Below are 16,535 nucleotides of genomic sequence, written 5' to 3' on the forward strand. Positions count from 1 at the left end.
CAACTTCAGATAGTCTATGAAATAAAGAAGAAATTGTATGTAAAGTAGCTGCTTGTTACCAGTTATTTGTGCCAGCTATTGCATGTTTCTTAGCTGCACTCAGACTTGTTAAATGGCCTCAATTCTCAATTTACACAGATTTTCTTGAACATATTTAGTTGAAAAAAAAAATTTCAAACAGTTTTGGTTAGTTAACATGCTTCACATGAATGTTCTGTGTTCTAATGAACATTAGAATTATGTTGGAATTGGTCCTTAGTCATCTGAAAACTAGGCTGGTATTTGACATGTGCTTCTAGCAGGCTTTAAATGCTAATTAGTACATTCTATGTCCTAATGAAGTAATTCCAGAGCAATTCTTTCATGGAAGTCATCATTGCTTTAGCTGTGCTTGCCTATCAGTGCTGACTGATAGATACGCTTGTTTCATTAATAGTACTCTGGTCTAGTGAACTCAGATTGACTAGAAAGATGTTGTCCAAAAAAGAACATTAGCTGGTTGTATAAGACTCTGTAATAGTAATAATGTTCCAGGCCAGGTCAGAGCAAGAGGTCATGGTAAGTCACACTGGCTGGTATGGTGGGGGCACTGCTGTGTACTCACATCGGGTGTACTGGCAGAACAAGCAGAAGTGAGCAGGTTAGCAGAGGGAGCACACTCTAGGCTACAAGTTTCTTCTTATTCAAGAGGCAATGTTTGATGTGGTGGAGTTGTCTTGCTCACTGCAGATAGCAGAATAAACGTATGTTGAAGTTTGGGCCAAAAATACTTCTCTTCCTGTGTGGTACTGAGTGACCACAGTGTCTGTCTGCTAACATATTCTATGGGCCAGATCCTTGACTCTTGCTAGAGGGGTTATGTGTGTCTTTGCTAACAGGGATGAGCCATTAACTCTACTGAAGCAGTTGAGACTTCCCTTAATGCAGGCTGATGCAGATGTGGCAGAGGACAGAGTAATTCAAACTATATCACATCTCTGTTGTTTCCATTTGTGTTGGAAGGGATTTTTGAGCCCGAAGTGTTACTGACCGTAGCCATCATTAGCTATCTGCCAGTGAGGTGGTGGCCATAAAGCTACTTTAAATTGCACTTGGGGTTAACCATGCTCAGCTGGCAGCAATGTGAAAAGGTATGCAGAGTGAATTTCGCTATCCCTGGTTCCTGTGCCGAGCAGAGCTCAGTTCCTTTCTGTGTCACATCTGAACTGCAGTCCTATATTCAGTAATTTCCGGTGACGAGCTGATGCTCCTCTTTGACACTTGTCCTCTTTGTGCTCCAGCAAATACACTGTCAAGCTTTAGTACACTCATGCTGCTAGAGGTGGAAAAGTGGTTTCTTCTGAATCAGGAGAGGTTACATTCTTCATGCCCAAGACTAAGAATAACTGTCCAGAACAAGAAGATAATTCTCAGCAAAGAAATTTTTTTTTTTTTTTTAAGCTTAGACTCACATGATATGTTATGCCCTAACTGAATTGGAGAACTGCAGAGATCATAGCAAAAAATGCTTCCATTACACAGCTCTTTGAATTCCTGCAGTCTTACTTTGGCAGAGTTATCTGTTTTGAAGGATCATAACTCCTCCATTTTAGCAATCTGAAGCTCAGTTCAGATCAGAAAATTCCAATAACATCTTGCTACCTTCATATTTTTCAGATCCATAACCACAGTGTGTCTGATACTCAGCCATTGGCGATATAGAGAGTGAACTTAGTACAAAAATGCATTAACAGAAAGACCGTTCAGACCATTAACATTAGTCGTACTCTCCTTTTTGTTATTAAATGTTGCCTTCCTAATTACAGTATGTTCTGCCAGTTGCATGCAGGAAATGCAGATACTTTCCTTATTCTCATCCATTGTTCACACTTTGCAGTGATAAAGCAGTTCTTTGAATGGTTTCAGGGTTTATTCCACAATTTAATGTGGAATTTCAAATAATCTAACAGATGGCATTGTCATCATTTTTCCTTCCCCACAGAATGAAAATGAACAAACACTTGACATTTCCAATATGTCTTCATCTAATGCAAGAATTTTTAGAAGCCATGAAAGAGTGTTATCTGCTTTGCCTTAGGTGGACAGAATTGTTAAATGTGTCCTAACTGTCTGTTCTCCAACATTAGCAACATGACTGCATGGAAAAATAGATGTATACATACGTAATCAACATGCTTGCGTTTTGTACCGTGAGCTCTGTCTATAATGAAGCATGAACATGCATTGCTAGAGCTATTTCAGCATAAGAATGTAGAATTTTCATTAGAGAAATTAGCTAGAGCTGCTAAAGTACCTAGAAATCAGCTCACATTTACAAATGTACAGCAGATGCATCATTTGGCAAAAGATTTCAGCAGTCAGTAATTTGCCATTCATCAGGGATTGCCTCTTAAATCTGTGATCCAAGCTAGGGTGCAGATGACATAGAAGGATAAATTTAGACATGGCCAAAACCAATTATTTTGATTAAGCCTCCAGCCAATGAGAGTAAGATTCTTCTATTCCTCCCCTTCCCCCTCACTCACCCCCTCCAATAAAGGAGGAGACTGTGTGAATATAACTTATCTTCATTTTCCATGCAGTGAATGTTTTGATTTAGCTCTTGCTGTTGTAGGGTTTGCTCAATATAGTAGAGAGTGGTTTGGGGTTGAATATGATACCTTGCTTCAGTGTTAGCATCAGTTTAGTCAATACTGGAAAAGGTGCTAGAAGGGAAATATAGAAGTTATATTTACCTGCGAAAGATAGACCATATCTGTGTAAAAAAAAAAAAAAAAAAAAAAATTTGGCTTCTTCCTTGACCTGTCCTTCTACTGGGAGAAACTGCCAGACTGGGTGAGCTGATTCTTCTGGGAAGCACTCACTGTTTTCTTGGGTCTATGTGATGAAATGACCTTTCCAAACACATAATGTAGCGTGATTCCCAAACAGCAGTTGGTGGCAGCTGCTTTCACTTGCTCTCAGCCTTGTACCTGGCTGGAAATCAGCTGCAAAGTTGTCACCTGACTCTCTTGGCTCCCGAGCTGCTACTCGGTCATTCCAGCCTCTAACAATTTTGGTAATTTTTCCCATTTTCAGGGCAACAGAGCTGTTTGTCCGAGCTAGTATGCAGGCGTAGTACAAGCAATGCCAACTTGTCTTTTTAAAAAAACGTCAACACAAGTATCATTTAGCCAATTAGAGATATTTTATTAGACACAAAATGACATTAATCTTGGCTGGCAAACTTGTATCTACTAAGCTTCAGCTTGCTGTGATCATAAAAAGCTCTGTTTTTTTTTAAAAAATAGTAATATGGAGGTAAAATGCCACTTTTAATGATTGTCTGTACAGATGCCTTCACGTTAAAAGGGTTTTATTTCTCTGGGGCTATGCCTCTGTGTGTGTAACTTCAGCAACACTGTAGCTGAAGGCTAGAATATATAGGTATCCTTCAGTTGTCTTGCAATTCCTTTTCTTGTCTTTTCTTTTTTGATGTGGATTTGGGGAAAGGTTATTCCTTGGCTGCTTAGTATGGTTATGTGCACTGTTACGTTACAATGAAGAAAGATGGCCAGAACTGAGGGCGGAGGGGTGGTTGGAAAATTGAGCTGAAGGGCTGTAAGTTGCAATATTGTAAAGTATAATTGCAAAATGAAACAGCGAGCACTTTGGAAATAGGAAATTTTATCTTATTTACTCTATGGTAATTGTTGGCACTTGACTACAATCAGCTGCAAGCCTGTTGGTGATTGACAGTGCAATTGTAGCCAGAGCAACCAAAAATAGCCCAGCATTTGAGTAATTTTAGTCTTTTTATAATCTAATACTGCACAAATAAAGGCCAGTGTAACATGGAGGAAAATTGAACTCTCTTCATAGGTAGACTAGGGTAAATTGGGCAATGCTTTCGGAAGGCATACTCAGAAGCACTGAATGTATCTTATTTCAGCAATTCTTGCCCAGGATTAAGTAGTATTAGCTCCTTTTTTGTTCATTAGCCTTAATATCTCTGAAATTAGTGATGTTGTTCTGTGCCTAAATTCTTGTTGGGATACAGAGGCTGGCAGAGGGAGGAGAGGGAAGGAACAACATTGATCAAAACATTGCTCATTCTCAGAAAGAACCTTAATAAGTAAAATTTGTAGCTTATCTTGATCAGAAAACCTGTTGAGCCCTCCTCTGCTTCTGGGCCAGGCAGATTTGGAATAGTTGGAAATTTCCTGCAGAAGCATTAGTAGATACTATTTTAATCTTCAGCTCTTGAATTGCATCCTATCATTGATCCTCCACACCCTTGTTGAGAGAGAAAGAAAGAATAATTTCTTCAATATAGGATATTGAAGAAGGTCATCTTTTCCTGGAAGTTTCCAAGCTTTTTTTAAGGCCTTTTCCTTGGAGAATTACAGTGGTAGGGTCAAAGCCCTGATGAATTCGGTTAGCTGCCGGGACTACAGTAACATTACTAATGCAGATCTGTAGCATCAGAAATTTTTGCATGACTATTTTTCCTTTATTACTACTTGCAATTTTTGTTTGGTACTTGTAGGCAGTGCTGTGCCTGTGACTGGTATTTTGGCACCAAAACACTGGATGACACAATAGATCTGCTTGTGGCTTTTTATTAGTATGTTCTTTTTAAAAACGTTTTAAGGAATTGTCTGTTTTGAGGACAGGCACAAAAGTCAAGCTACATTAACTTGTGAAGTGGATTAGTCATTAAACACCTTTGTGGACATTTTAATTCAGAATTAAAGTGGCTTTAATTGGATTTAGCTTACTTTGCTTCTAAAGTAAATTCAGGTAAATCAAATTAAGGTTAATTCAGTGTAAAGGTAGGGGCAGACACCCTCATGACAGGCCATGTGGAACAACTGAAAACATAGGGGCTTAGCTGCTCCTCAGCACCCTCCTGCTCCCCTTGTGTTCCTGTGGTGCTCTTCAGCTCACAGAAGGTGGTGCTTGCTAGTCTCTTAATACAGTAAATTATTTCAGATTAATTGTGCTCACCTTAATTAGCAGTTTAGTCTGTTGGCTGATTGCATTGACATGTACAGGAAATGCAGTCATGTTGCACTTTGCTGACTCTGCAGTGGGGAGCATAGCCCTCAGCTGATGCTGCAACAAGTAGCTTGTTAACCCCATAAACAGCTCCAGTTGTTTGCAAAATGAGTATGTGCCTATCCCTGGAGAATACACACACTCAGGGTGCCTTAGCAGGGGGCCCTGCAGGTACTTGTTAAAGGATCGTAACTGTCGAGAAGCAATACTCTTAGGTATACTGGAGAATCTTTGTGATTTCAGGGACTAGCTTCTTAATTACACAATAAATGTCAGGGGCAGCAAATTGAATATAGATAGGAATAGGAAGCCAGCTAATAATTACAGCTGCAGCTATTGTATCTTTGGAAGAACAAAAGAGATCCCATAAACTATAACCCCACAGTTCATTCTTGGGGTTGTTTCTTAAAGAGCAGGTTTCTGAAAGGAGAGAGAATTTGCATCCTAAATAACCAAGTATCAATATTAAAGTAAAGGAGATGAGTTCACTTAAATGTAGCATCATCTGTGAAATAAGGTATGTTAGATGAAGCAGAAAATAATGAAAGTTTTGACACTTTTCTCAGGCTTGTTCTGAAGGCATTTCACTGATTAAAGAAAAAAAAAAAAAAGCCAAAACACTGAATCTTAAAGACTACAGAATAAATTTGATGACACTATTTCCAGCTGTGACCATGTAATCTTCCATTCACCAAGCAGTGTTTGACTAAATGAAGACCCAGATGACAGCTCTCCAAGAAAAACTGAGGTGCTCAAGAAGGTGTCACTGATATAATGACCTAGCTTTTATGACTCATGTTTCCTCTTTGATAAATGCTCACTAGGTATTAATTGTCCCTCCTGTGATGGCGATGAATGTAATTCATTCATGATGATGAATACAGTTCCAGTAATCCAAATGACTTCCATTTTCATACTTTTTTTTTTTGACAGGAAGCCTCTTACTTGCCAGATATTGACACATTGCCTAGACCACACAGTATGAAAAATGAGGTGCTGCTTATGACCATTTGGCTGTCAAGTTGTGGCCAAGTAGCTACAGATCAGTGTGGTGGGCAGATGCCTACCGTGGTGCTGAGAGCAGCCAACATCTACCAGGCCCTTGTGACATGGCTTCTCTCTCTGGTGAGTAGATTAAGGCTGTGTTTTGCCCTCTACAATATATAATGGTTCCTGAAATCTTCCAACAGCTACAAAATGGTGGCTGAACAAAGGGGAAATTAGGTTGTAACTCACCTTAAAGTCAGTAAATAAAAGTATTGCTGAAGTCAGTGGAAGGTGGATTGTGCCTGTAGTTTTATGAAGAACAGGGCACAGACAGTAAAAAACTGTTGAGCCAGACTTGCAGCAGTCAAAAGTGACTAGAGGAAGTAGAGGGCTGTCGAAGTATTATACTTTATCCTTGGTAAAAGAAGCAAATGGACAGAAATGCCTATTTCTTACCACTTATTCTAATTAAGAATAGATCCTTCTGCTAGTCAAGAGGGCTACAAACAAGTGATGGTCTGTTTCATCTTAATTGTCCTTTGGATCGCTTATTTTTTTCCTCTAGAGAAACCACCTTTTCCTCACTCTTCCCATTCACCCTATATTAGCCTTTTCCCCTAGGGAAAACAGGCTATGTGTATTTTTCCTTCCTACCTTGCATGTTGGCCTCATTCTTTGCCCTGATTAAAGACATTGGCATACCAATTCCAATCCAGGCACTCAAGGTAGATGTCACCCTGAGTGGACAGCCTGCACAAGGCTTTTAAATGACTTAAGCTCCACTTAAACAGTATTAATTGTTAATGATGTTCACATTTCCATTAAAACATTGCTAGCATTCTTCAATGTTAGTTCAATGCTAATGAAAATTGCCACTTGAACAGCCCCAGAATCTGAATCTTCCATTCAGAAACCAGTTAGCTCATGACCAGCTGCAGCGTAATCTTTCTTCCCTTGTGTCGTTCCCATTTAAAAATCCTGAGCTCTGACTTGTAGCGGCTATCTCCAAGCCTGAAGGGGTATCTCAGCTTCCAGGGCTCAGTGTCACTCTACTGAAGACTGTAGGGCTAAATGTGGTGAACTTTGTGCCCAGGAGAACTGGGGTAAAATCCACCAATTTCATTTCATGCAGGTTCTCAAACAGCTGTTGGGTAGCAATGACAGAGTCTGCATTTCTTTAATTAAAAGAAGTGGAAAGGTTGAGGGGTTTTTAGACCAAATTCTCATCTGGTCATAATATATGTAGTTGCACTGATTCACTGACTCCCTGGCTTGTGTAAATCAGCATATCTTTATTGATTTCATTGGATTTATGCTGATTTCTACCAGGTGAGAGCAGGATCCCCCAGATGCAAGCATTCCCCAGTGGCAGAGCTGCTACAGTTTCCACATGAAACCCCTCTTCAAAGGCTTGGTAGTGCTATTTTGAGTGATACAACTGACCTATGCAACAGTTTGAAAATCCACTCAGGCCCTGTGTTGAGAGCATATTTTTAAAGGCATTTATCTCTCTGTAAATAATTTTGGTTTATATATACAATAGATAGCAAAGCTGTTAATCCATCTAGAGGTCATGGTGATGGTATAAACCATGAGAACAAGACTTAGTAGTTTCTGTATTCACCAGAACCCTGGGAAATAGTTATAGTCCTGTAATTCCAATTTGCCTGTCTCTTCATCTAGTGAGTGATCTAGTTCAGGCATCTCTGTCTCACATGGCTGCTGTTCCTTTCTCACAGCTTTGCTGGTTACCTGTGTCTGATTTTCCTTTAGCCTTCTGCCCTATTTCACCAGTTACTCAGGTTTCAGAATGCTTTGCAGCACTACAGCATCTTCCCAGCCTGTTTCAGATATCTTTCCTGTCTCTTTTCTACCTTGTAATAAAGTTTCTCATGTATTCTGCGTGCTAAAGTGCTTTGTGTTTCAGCCTGACTTTGACCAGCCTTAGAAGCCAGTGAATGGTCTATCCTACTGGAACCCTGTCTCTGGAACTAAACTGATACTCATAAAAGATGTCCAGCATTCATCTTGGGGTTGGCAGAAGTAGTTTTTTACCCTTCTTGTTTTGGATCAGACGTGTATACTGGAAAATAGAATGTTTGCCTCCCACACATGTGCGCATAAAAAAAATCCATCAAAAAGAAATCACCTCAGTCTAACTAAAAGGTGTATTCACTGGGTAGGGGTTGATGGGGTTTTGGCTATTAGTGATCACTAATGGGGAAAACAAAGGCTTATTAAGGAAGCCTGCACTAGCTCCTCAGAATGGCATAATCACTTAGCATTGATTTTTGAACTCAGTTTGGATTGATCTCATTATCATTAATAAAGGCAGCACACGGTGCCACTGTGACAAGAACATGCGGTGCAGCATTGACAGGGACTCTGTTCTCATTTCTTTCTGGACTAGGGAACTAATGCAAGCTCTTGCTTTCACATAGTGAAACTGGTGGAAGTCAGCACTTGCAAGTCCTCAATGAGAAAATAAATCCTATGACTTATCAAAACCTACATGTTATTCCTGTTTAATTTGGACTTTATTGATTTTTCTACTGGCTAAACCACAGTTAATCCACTAATCAAGTGAGAGTGCTCCCTGGATTATTGTACTTTATGGGACTCTACTCAAAAGCAAGAGAGCAAGATAAAGGGTTATTTTCAGTCTCTAAATACAGGTATCTAAAAATGAAATTATGTTCAAATGGATTTACAGGTGCCTCCTGTGAAAATGAAAGATGGACCCAAAGTACCATTTCAGGTGGTAGGGCTGCAGCAGGCCTGGCGAGAGGATGGCTTGGCCCTGCATGCTTGTCTAATGCCAGCGGATGAGTCTTCAGCGCAGAACAGCACCAAGATCCAGAAGATAAAAGTGAGTAACAGCATTTGCACTTGCTAGTTGTGCACAACAGCCATAGGCAGTTACCACTGTTTTTTACTAAGGACCAGGCTTGGATGTGCCAATTCAAACTCAAATCTCAGCGAGCCAGGATAGAGCAGCATAAGTGCTGCTCTAAATTAGAATGGGGGGAACAGCCCAGTACTGTGGGAACTGAAAAACTGCTTACAGCTAATTGCCAACTCAAGCTGTCCTCAGTTATGCTGAATTTAGATTATGTGCAGATGAGAAACTAGCTCTCTATGGCATAGTTTTTTGACTCTACTAGTCATTAGCTGTTAATATATTTTTGGTGGCTGTAACCCCACAGTGCAGAAATTTGACTGGATTCAGAGGGGACATATCTTTGGCTTGTATTATGGTTTTTCCTCTTATATTTTAACCATGTGAAGAGTGTGGCCCACAAGGGGAAATAAATTTCTTGCTGTTTAGCTCCCAGGAGTTGAGGCCTGGAGGCAAGACCTGAGACTCCTTTCCTTCAACTCTGGTAGACTACAGTCTGTGCTGTGCAATAAAATGCCAGGCTGAAAGGTCTAGCACACAAACTGAAAATCTAGCACATGTAGGTGGTACAATGTAATGCAGGGCATGATATGAACTTGTGTCCTGAAAACAGCAGAGCTGTGAAATAGCAGCTCTGGGATATAGTTTGTTGGTTCTGTCTTGTTATCTTTTCTTTTTTGGAGACAGCTTTTTATGTATTATTGCTACTCTTGCCTGTTATAAATACCTTTCCTACCTACGCGGTATAGCTGACTCTTGGTGGAAAATGTACCCAAGTATGTCTGGGGAGCAATCCTTGTGTACCCCAGATCTCCTGTGGGACACTTACTTGAATAACTATCCTGTTACTGAATAGTAACAGTAATAGCCTTTGAGATGCTGGCCCTGTGCTCTGTTGAGGCTGGCAAGTTTGTTTCAGGTGGCTCAAAGAAACACTTGTGGCTTTAGAGAGCTGATAGTGGATTTCCTGCTCTGTTTTTGCCTGCTTCACCCCTGGTAATGTTAACAGGAACGTGACAACAGATGTGCTCATTCTTGACCCTTCCTCCATGCTGAAAAGACCCCATAGGACCCAATAGCAGGTGATCTTGTGGGTGCCCCCAGGTATTTGTGTCACACCTGCTGGACACATCATGTGAAGTTTAAACGGAAGAGGAGGTGGAAACATGTTTTAAAAACATGCTTAAGCTTCCTCTACTCAGCTGCTGCAAGCATTCTTCACTTGCAGCTGCCTGCCTGTGAGCAGTAAAGATTAAATTTCCCATGATGTATCATAAAGCCTGGAGTATGACAGCTGCGGCTCCAGTGCTCCTGCAAGTCAGTGATTGATACTGGCGACAAATGTCATGATTAAAACACTACCAAAAAAACCCAACCCCAAAACAATAAGCAACCTTTCCGTTGGTGTTTGAGCACCCCTCAGCAGAAGCAGCAGGGCTAATGAGACTAAGCAACCTACTAGACTGGTCAAGGGCTTACTGTTGATTCCTATCCAAGGCAACTGAATTCAAGATGTTTACTCTATGGAGCAAAGAAAATGGAGAAACAGAGACTGTCCTGCCTTCTGTCCACTTACCTTGTTGCTCTCTGCTGGCTTCAGCTGAGGCGTTGACCAAAACAGAATTATTGAGCGCTGAGTATGCTCAAGATATGTATCCAGTGTTATGCAATTGAGTGAACTTTTGAAGCTGCAGGCTCAGGCTGTTCTGAACATGTGGTTGGAGCTGGGCAAGGTTGTATCACAAGTTGGTGGAACAAGCCATACTGCGTTTTCAGTCCATATATAAACTGTAAGTGCTATTCTGGTGGCTCATTTACAGTTACTGATGGTGCTGTTGAGTTTAGCTAGTATGCACAGCAGTGAATATACAAGGCATTTGGATGGTATTTCTCAAAGCAAGACTGTGTGTAACAGAGGTTTCCTCTCATTAGAAGCTCTACTGTATGTCTTTGTGGTAACAATGACTTTTGTCAGTTTTGCTTTCCTGAGGTGTTTGTAAAGCTGCTGCTTTCCCCAACAGAGATCTAAGCTGATAGGAACAACAAAAGTCTTTCTGAAATGTCAGCTGCAGCAGAGACAAGAAAAATAACAGCAAGTAGTCCTATCTCCCTATTGCTCCTCTTGAGCAGCTTCAGCTATTGTTGGAGAGAAATGCAGTAGATTTTACTCTTCACACTTAAGTCTTCAGTCTTTCACTATAGTGTTAATGTACAGTTTTTAATGGTTGAATCGGATGACAAATTTCTATTGTGGCACTTACTGGTCCTTGTTTCTGTTGTTGCCTATGGGCACAAAGAGAACCACTTATCAAGGCTTACCTTCAAAATATCACTGTGTTTCCAGACATTTTTGTTGCATCTATTTGCTAGAAGGATGTAGGGAAATCTTAGTTACATCTGTTGTATTATGTAAAAAAGACATACCAACTAGTGTAAATGTTAACCAGAAGCATTATAACAAACAGATATTTTAATGTTCTTAACGTGTAAAGCCCAGAGTCCATTTTCAATGCCAAAGATGGGTACATACAAGACTATGCAACTTATTAAGTACAGTTTTGTGCTTGCTTGATGCTAAGAGGGAAATTCCCATCTTTCTCTGTGTATCTGTACTCGTATCTCATACTAGCAGCAAAATGACAGTTGTCCATGGATTTTCTTCAGACTGTAATAATAATATGATTTTTGCAGCAGACATTGGATTGCTAGTCCAAGAGCCTAAGAACCTATCTGTATCAAAAAGGCAAGGCTTCACTTTCCCCAGCTTGTCCCCCCATTAATTCCCGACCCTGGTGTGATTGAACACGCTGAGTGCACTTGTCTCGTTGGCTTTGATGTTATTTGATCCTGCAGCTTGTTGCCTGCTGAAGGGTCACAGCTGAAATGATTGGGTGCAGTTCATCACCAACAACGGGACCAAGGCAGCCTGCTAGTTTTGTGTTACTATAGGTTCTTGCTGGGATTCTTTTTGTTGTTTTAGTTTGGTTGTGGTTTGTTTTGTTTTTTTCCCCAGTTGTTTGTAACTGGAGCTAGGCTACATTCCAGACCTCTAAGCCATCAACTTTTTATTTGCTGGCCACTTCCCTGTCATCTGTGTGTCTCCTACTGTTTGTCACATTTTACTTCTCCACCCCAAGGCCTAATGGTTATGAATACAAATATAGCAGTGGTTTCTCAAGGCGAAAGCTCCTCTTCTTAGCAGATCAATAAGCCTATTGCCTTATTCAACTAGAATGGCATCTATGCCTATATCAAGTGGTTCTGCTGTGTTTCATCCCATTTTTGTCAGTTTTTTGGGGCTTTGTTTTTTTTTTTTATTTCTGTCCTCCTCCAAACAACTGATAGAAGCGAGGCAAATTTGAACATCCCTGTATGGTTTTGGTTTCTTGTTGTCAGAACAAATGCTTATACACTCACCTCTTGTAATTCTTGCATGCTGATAGACAAGCTGCAGTTACAAGCATGTCTGATGGGAATTAGAATTGTACAGAGTATGCTTTCTAAGAATCTACTAAGCATTCCCAATTAGGCACACTAGCACTGTGCAGAGCAACGTGGTTCTTGTCTGTATTCTTCGATCACTTCAAAATTCTGTGGTGGCTCAGAAGAGCTAGCAATCTCTGTCATTAGATTTGGGGATTTTTTTTGCAGACCTTTCCTGCTTGAGCTATAATTTCTGAGTGCTATAATAGCTGGTGTAGAGAAGATGCTTTGCATAATTGTTGATTCTGTTAATTTCTAATTGGGTCTTCTTGAGGTCACCAGTTTTGTTCTCTGAAAGTCCTGCTAATTAAGAACCAACCTGGAAGAACAAAGGGGTTTAGAGGAGAGGTTAAATGATGGAAAAATGTAATTTAGCAGTGCAGTATTCAATATTCATGTATCAATATTGATATTAGTATCAATCTTTTTAAAAATCTTGACATGAATATTTTTTTATTTTTTATCCCTATGAAACCCTTTGCAAATTAATGTTTCATTGTATTGGGCTGTTTTATGGTCCTGTTTATGGCATCTTCTCCCTCTTTAAGTGTGGTACATAATCTGCCTGGGGGGTAATATTTCTGGGCTAATAGATGTCATGAACCAGTTATTTTATACCAGTGCCTTACAACCAACTGAAGATTACTGTTAACTCACCAGTCATCATCTGTGGTGGAGTCTTATAGCTGAGCAGTCTGAGTGTGTTGAGAGCTCTGGTGGAAGGGCAGTGCTGCTAATCTCCCCAGTGTGTTCACCAAAGCTCACTTTGAGTTAATTCAGTGTGGAGGCACGTCCCCAAGACGTGGGGTGAGCCTCTCCACACAGCTGATGGCGTAACTGCCTGTTGCAGACAGCACCCACTCTTGGGTCCCATCTGCTGGGTCAGGAACCCCAACAGTGTCAGGGCCTTCAAATCTGTCTTTGGGCCTGAGAGTAGAGGCTTTGTGGGGTGATAGCAGGATCATGGGAGGAGTGCACTTTCTGTGGGTGAGGGGACAAGCTTAGAGCTTTGGAAGGCTGAGGGGTGTTGCATTAGCTGTTTGGAGGATCTGAAGCGCAGCTGTATGGCACGTGTGTGAAGCATGAGGCTGGGATGGTTGCAGACAGGGAAAGAGCTGCTACAGGTGCATGATGCAGAACAGAAAGTTCCTGAGGTCATCATTAATGCTTTTTAACCACTGACTCTTTGCAGACTAAAGAAGATCTACAAGGAACATCCATTTTTTACCAGAAGATTTCTGAATTTCTAGCCTGCACATGGCTTCCGGATGTTATCTGGTGGAAGGAAGAACTGGCCAATCACTTCCAAAACCAGCTGTGTCTACTTCTTCCTGAAATTCCCTCTGTCCTGCTCAGTTACATCACTGCTGTTAATCCTGATCCTCAGGTACAGTACAGAAGTGCTTGGTCACTTTTTTTCTCATTATGTCCAGTAAAAGTTGTTGTTCTTGTTTAGCTAAGGATTTAAACAGTTTGAAAACAAATGCTTCTAAGCCATGTAGGTTTCCAGTGAAGTGTATGAGATTACAAGGACACAGCACCTCTTAAAATCAAATGCTTAAAATCACTTGCCTGTCTGGAGAGGTCTGCAAGAACATTTACCTTGTGCTGTCTATAAGTAGAATGATAATTAACTTTTTCACTCCTGTCAGATTAGCAAGTGCTCCATAACAAATATTCAAGTGAATGAAATTAATTCATTGTATTTACTGGGGGAGTTTATTCCTTGAGGGCATCCAACATTGCTTTTAGGCCTTTAACAGCCTGTTCCACCTTAGTGTAAATATTTAGACCAGGTTTTCAAAGGAGGACTTAATATGACCTGATTTCCATACCTTTCGATGGAATGTTCTACTTATTTCTTTCCCGTGACATCACTGGCCTTGGGACAATCATGGTCTTTTCCCAATATTTCTAAATCAACAAAAACCTTGCACGATTCCAGTGAATGGTGAAGACTGCAATTCTGATTCAGAATAAACTTTAGTTCTGAAAATAATGTAGCATGAGAACTTTTCTGCAATTTCAACCAGATTTGAGGATTACTATTACTCTGTGAGAATCAATGTCATGAAAGCTTAGGGGCTTAGCATTGCACTTAGCAATTTGTCTAAAGGTTTATCCCACTTCTGTGGAGGAAAAGGAGGCTTAATGTTGTTGATTTGCAGTCACTGTAGCTTTCAAGTAGAAGCAAGTGCTATAAAACAGTCTGACGTACTGGTAAAAGATAAATCTGCTGTACACTTTTAAGGCATAAAATAAGGCATCTTTTAAAACAGTCAAGGCTTTTATGCAAATCCCGTATTAGGGGAATTATAAATCATTAGAAATTCAACAGCAAGGCAGCAGGCATTTTCTAGGGGTGGATCTTTGCCTTGATGCCATAGCAAAGCTGGTGAATTTACAGACCACATTCTCTTCCTAAGGTCAAATGCTCTGTGCCATCCAGGTTCCCAGGCCTGAATTACACGGAGACCACTATGTATCACGGCTATTTGATACATGTATCTTGCAGTTAAGCAGAAAGGCTGACTTGTCAAAGCAAGGCTCAATGAGCCAGACACTCAGCAGGCAGCAGCTAACCCTGTTGTCTGCCCTGAAGCTTTACAAAGTGGTACCAACTGAGAATGTTCCCATGTGTCGTTAAAATACAACCGAAAAGTGCTGCATAGAAAATTCAGTATCGTACTCTTTTCATTTCATTAGTTTGAAGATTCTGTACAAGGCCTGTGATCCATGCTTGCTTTTTATATATTTATATTTATTTTGAGGTGGTGTATACAGAACTAAGTAGACCAAAGAGCCTGCTACTACGTGTTGGAAAAGCATGCAGTGAATACCTATTTTTGCTCCAGGTAGCTTACAGTCTGAGACAAAAATCCTGATGAAACAAATGGGTAGGAGTGGAGGGAGAGGGAACATCAGGTAAAATTGCTGTCTGTTTGTGTACCGACTAGCTCTGTGTATGATTTTATGAGCAATTGTTAGCAGTAATTGTAATAGCCTTTAAGCACATTGTTAGTGCATGAGCCAATGTCTTGTTTTCAGTCAATTGGTCTAGTGTTTTTTCAGTCTGTTCTGGGCCCCAAACAGATTGCTTTGCTCTTGCTATTTTTCTTTGAGGCTTTCTTATTAATGCTATGCACACTGCCTATTAACCTGCAGTAATTCACTTCTGATACAAAGAGTAAACTCACAATGCAGTCATTAAAACCCCAGGTTAGGTTAGGAGTGACATAATCCCTGTGGAAGTTATTATCTGCAATGTCCCTTGTCAGCAAAAAGAGGATTTCTTCAATTTAGCGTAAAATAAAAATACTTTCTCCTGTTAAACCTTAGGATGCAAGAATTAACCTTAGGGATACAGACAACATATGTAGACATTGTTGATGCTTCTTTTCCTCTGCCTCTTTGTTCCATTAAAGAACACTGGATTTCTCTTGCTCTCTCTCAGTTGTTCTGGATACCAGGACATTTGCCCAAAGGGTGCAACCCCCAACACTCACCATCTCTTTGGTCACCTTCCAGAGCATCTCCTTGAACTCCCAACCTATAGAGGTGCCTGCCATGACAGAGGAGTCAGGGCACAGCAGTATTGGATGGGTGATTGTATCAGTGAGGTTTCAAGGAAGAAGGGGAACCTCCATCCCTAAGGCAAGGTGAATGAGATTTTTTTCTTTTAGTTCCAGAAAATCGATTTTGTTGCACCTCTTGGTGATCAGTTCCCTACTTGCTGCTGTTTTAGTTATTTTCCCTGCTGACTTCCAGCACAAGGGTTGTGTTTTCTTTTTTGAGACAATAGTACTGGTTAAGGGCAGGTCTACACAAAGTTCCCTCCTCGCTTTTCACTGAAGCAAAGATCCATTTTTTTTTTTTTTTTTTTTAATGCAGTTTTGGCTACACATAGATAAGAATTCCAGAACTGGGTCCAGAGAGCTAAATTTGCCCCAGTGTTGTAACTCAAAGCTGCCAAAAACTTCAAACAGCACAGACTGCACGAACAGGAAGTTTGATGTGTGGGAGTGGACTCACAGAAAGTATGGCAGTGCTTTAATGTGGTATTTCAGACTTTCGGGATTTCCCTGCTAGAGAGTTGATGGCAACTGTGTTACCAGAGGAGCTCTGC

General features: G+C 40.6%; 1 protein-coding gene across 3 annotated transcripts in view; it reads left to right on the forward strand.

Moving 5' to 3' along the window:
• DNAAF8 (dynein axonemal assembly factor 8) overlaps nucleotides 1-16,535 on the forward strand; it is a 94,443-nt gene that overhangs the window by 24,629 nt on the left and 53,279 nt on the right. For all 3 annotated transcript variants that reach the window (XM_042798815.1, XM_032995396.2, XM_032995398.2), the window contains exons 11-13: nucleotides 5,974-6,165; nucleotides 8,741-8,896; nucleotides 13,602-13,796. In XM_042798815.1, coding sequence (XP_042654749.1) covers nucleotides 5,974-6,165; nucleotides 8,741-8,896; nucleotides 13,602-13,796 — 543 coding nt within the window. The remainder of the gene's footprint in view (nucleotides 1-5,973; nucleotides 6,166-8,740; nucleotides 8,897-13,601; nucleotides 13,797-16,535) is intronic.

This window comes from Tyto alba, unplaced genomic scaffold, assembly GCF_018691265.1.
Source record: "Tyto alba isolate M040663 unplaced genomic scaffold, T.alba_DEE_v4.0 Super-Scaffold_28, whole genome shotgun sequence".
In the NCBI taxonomy this organism is placed as follows: Eukaryota; Metazoa; Chordata; class Aves; order Strigiformes; family Tytonidae; genus Tyto; species Tyto alba.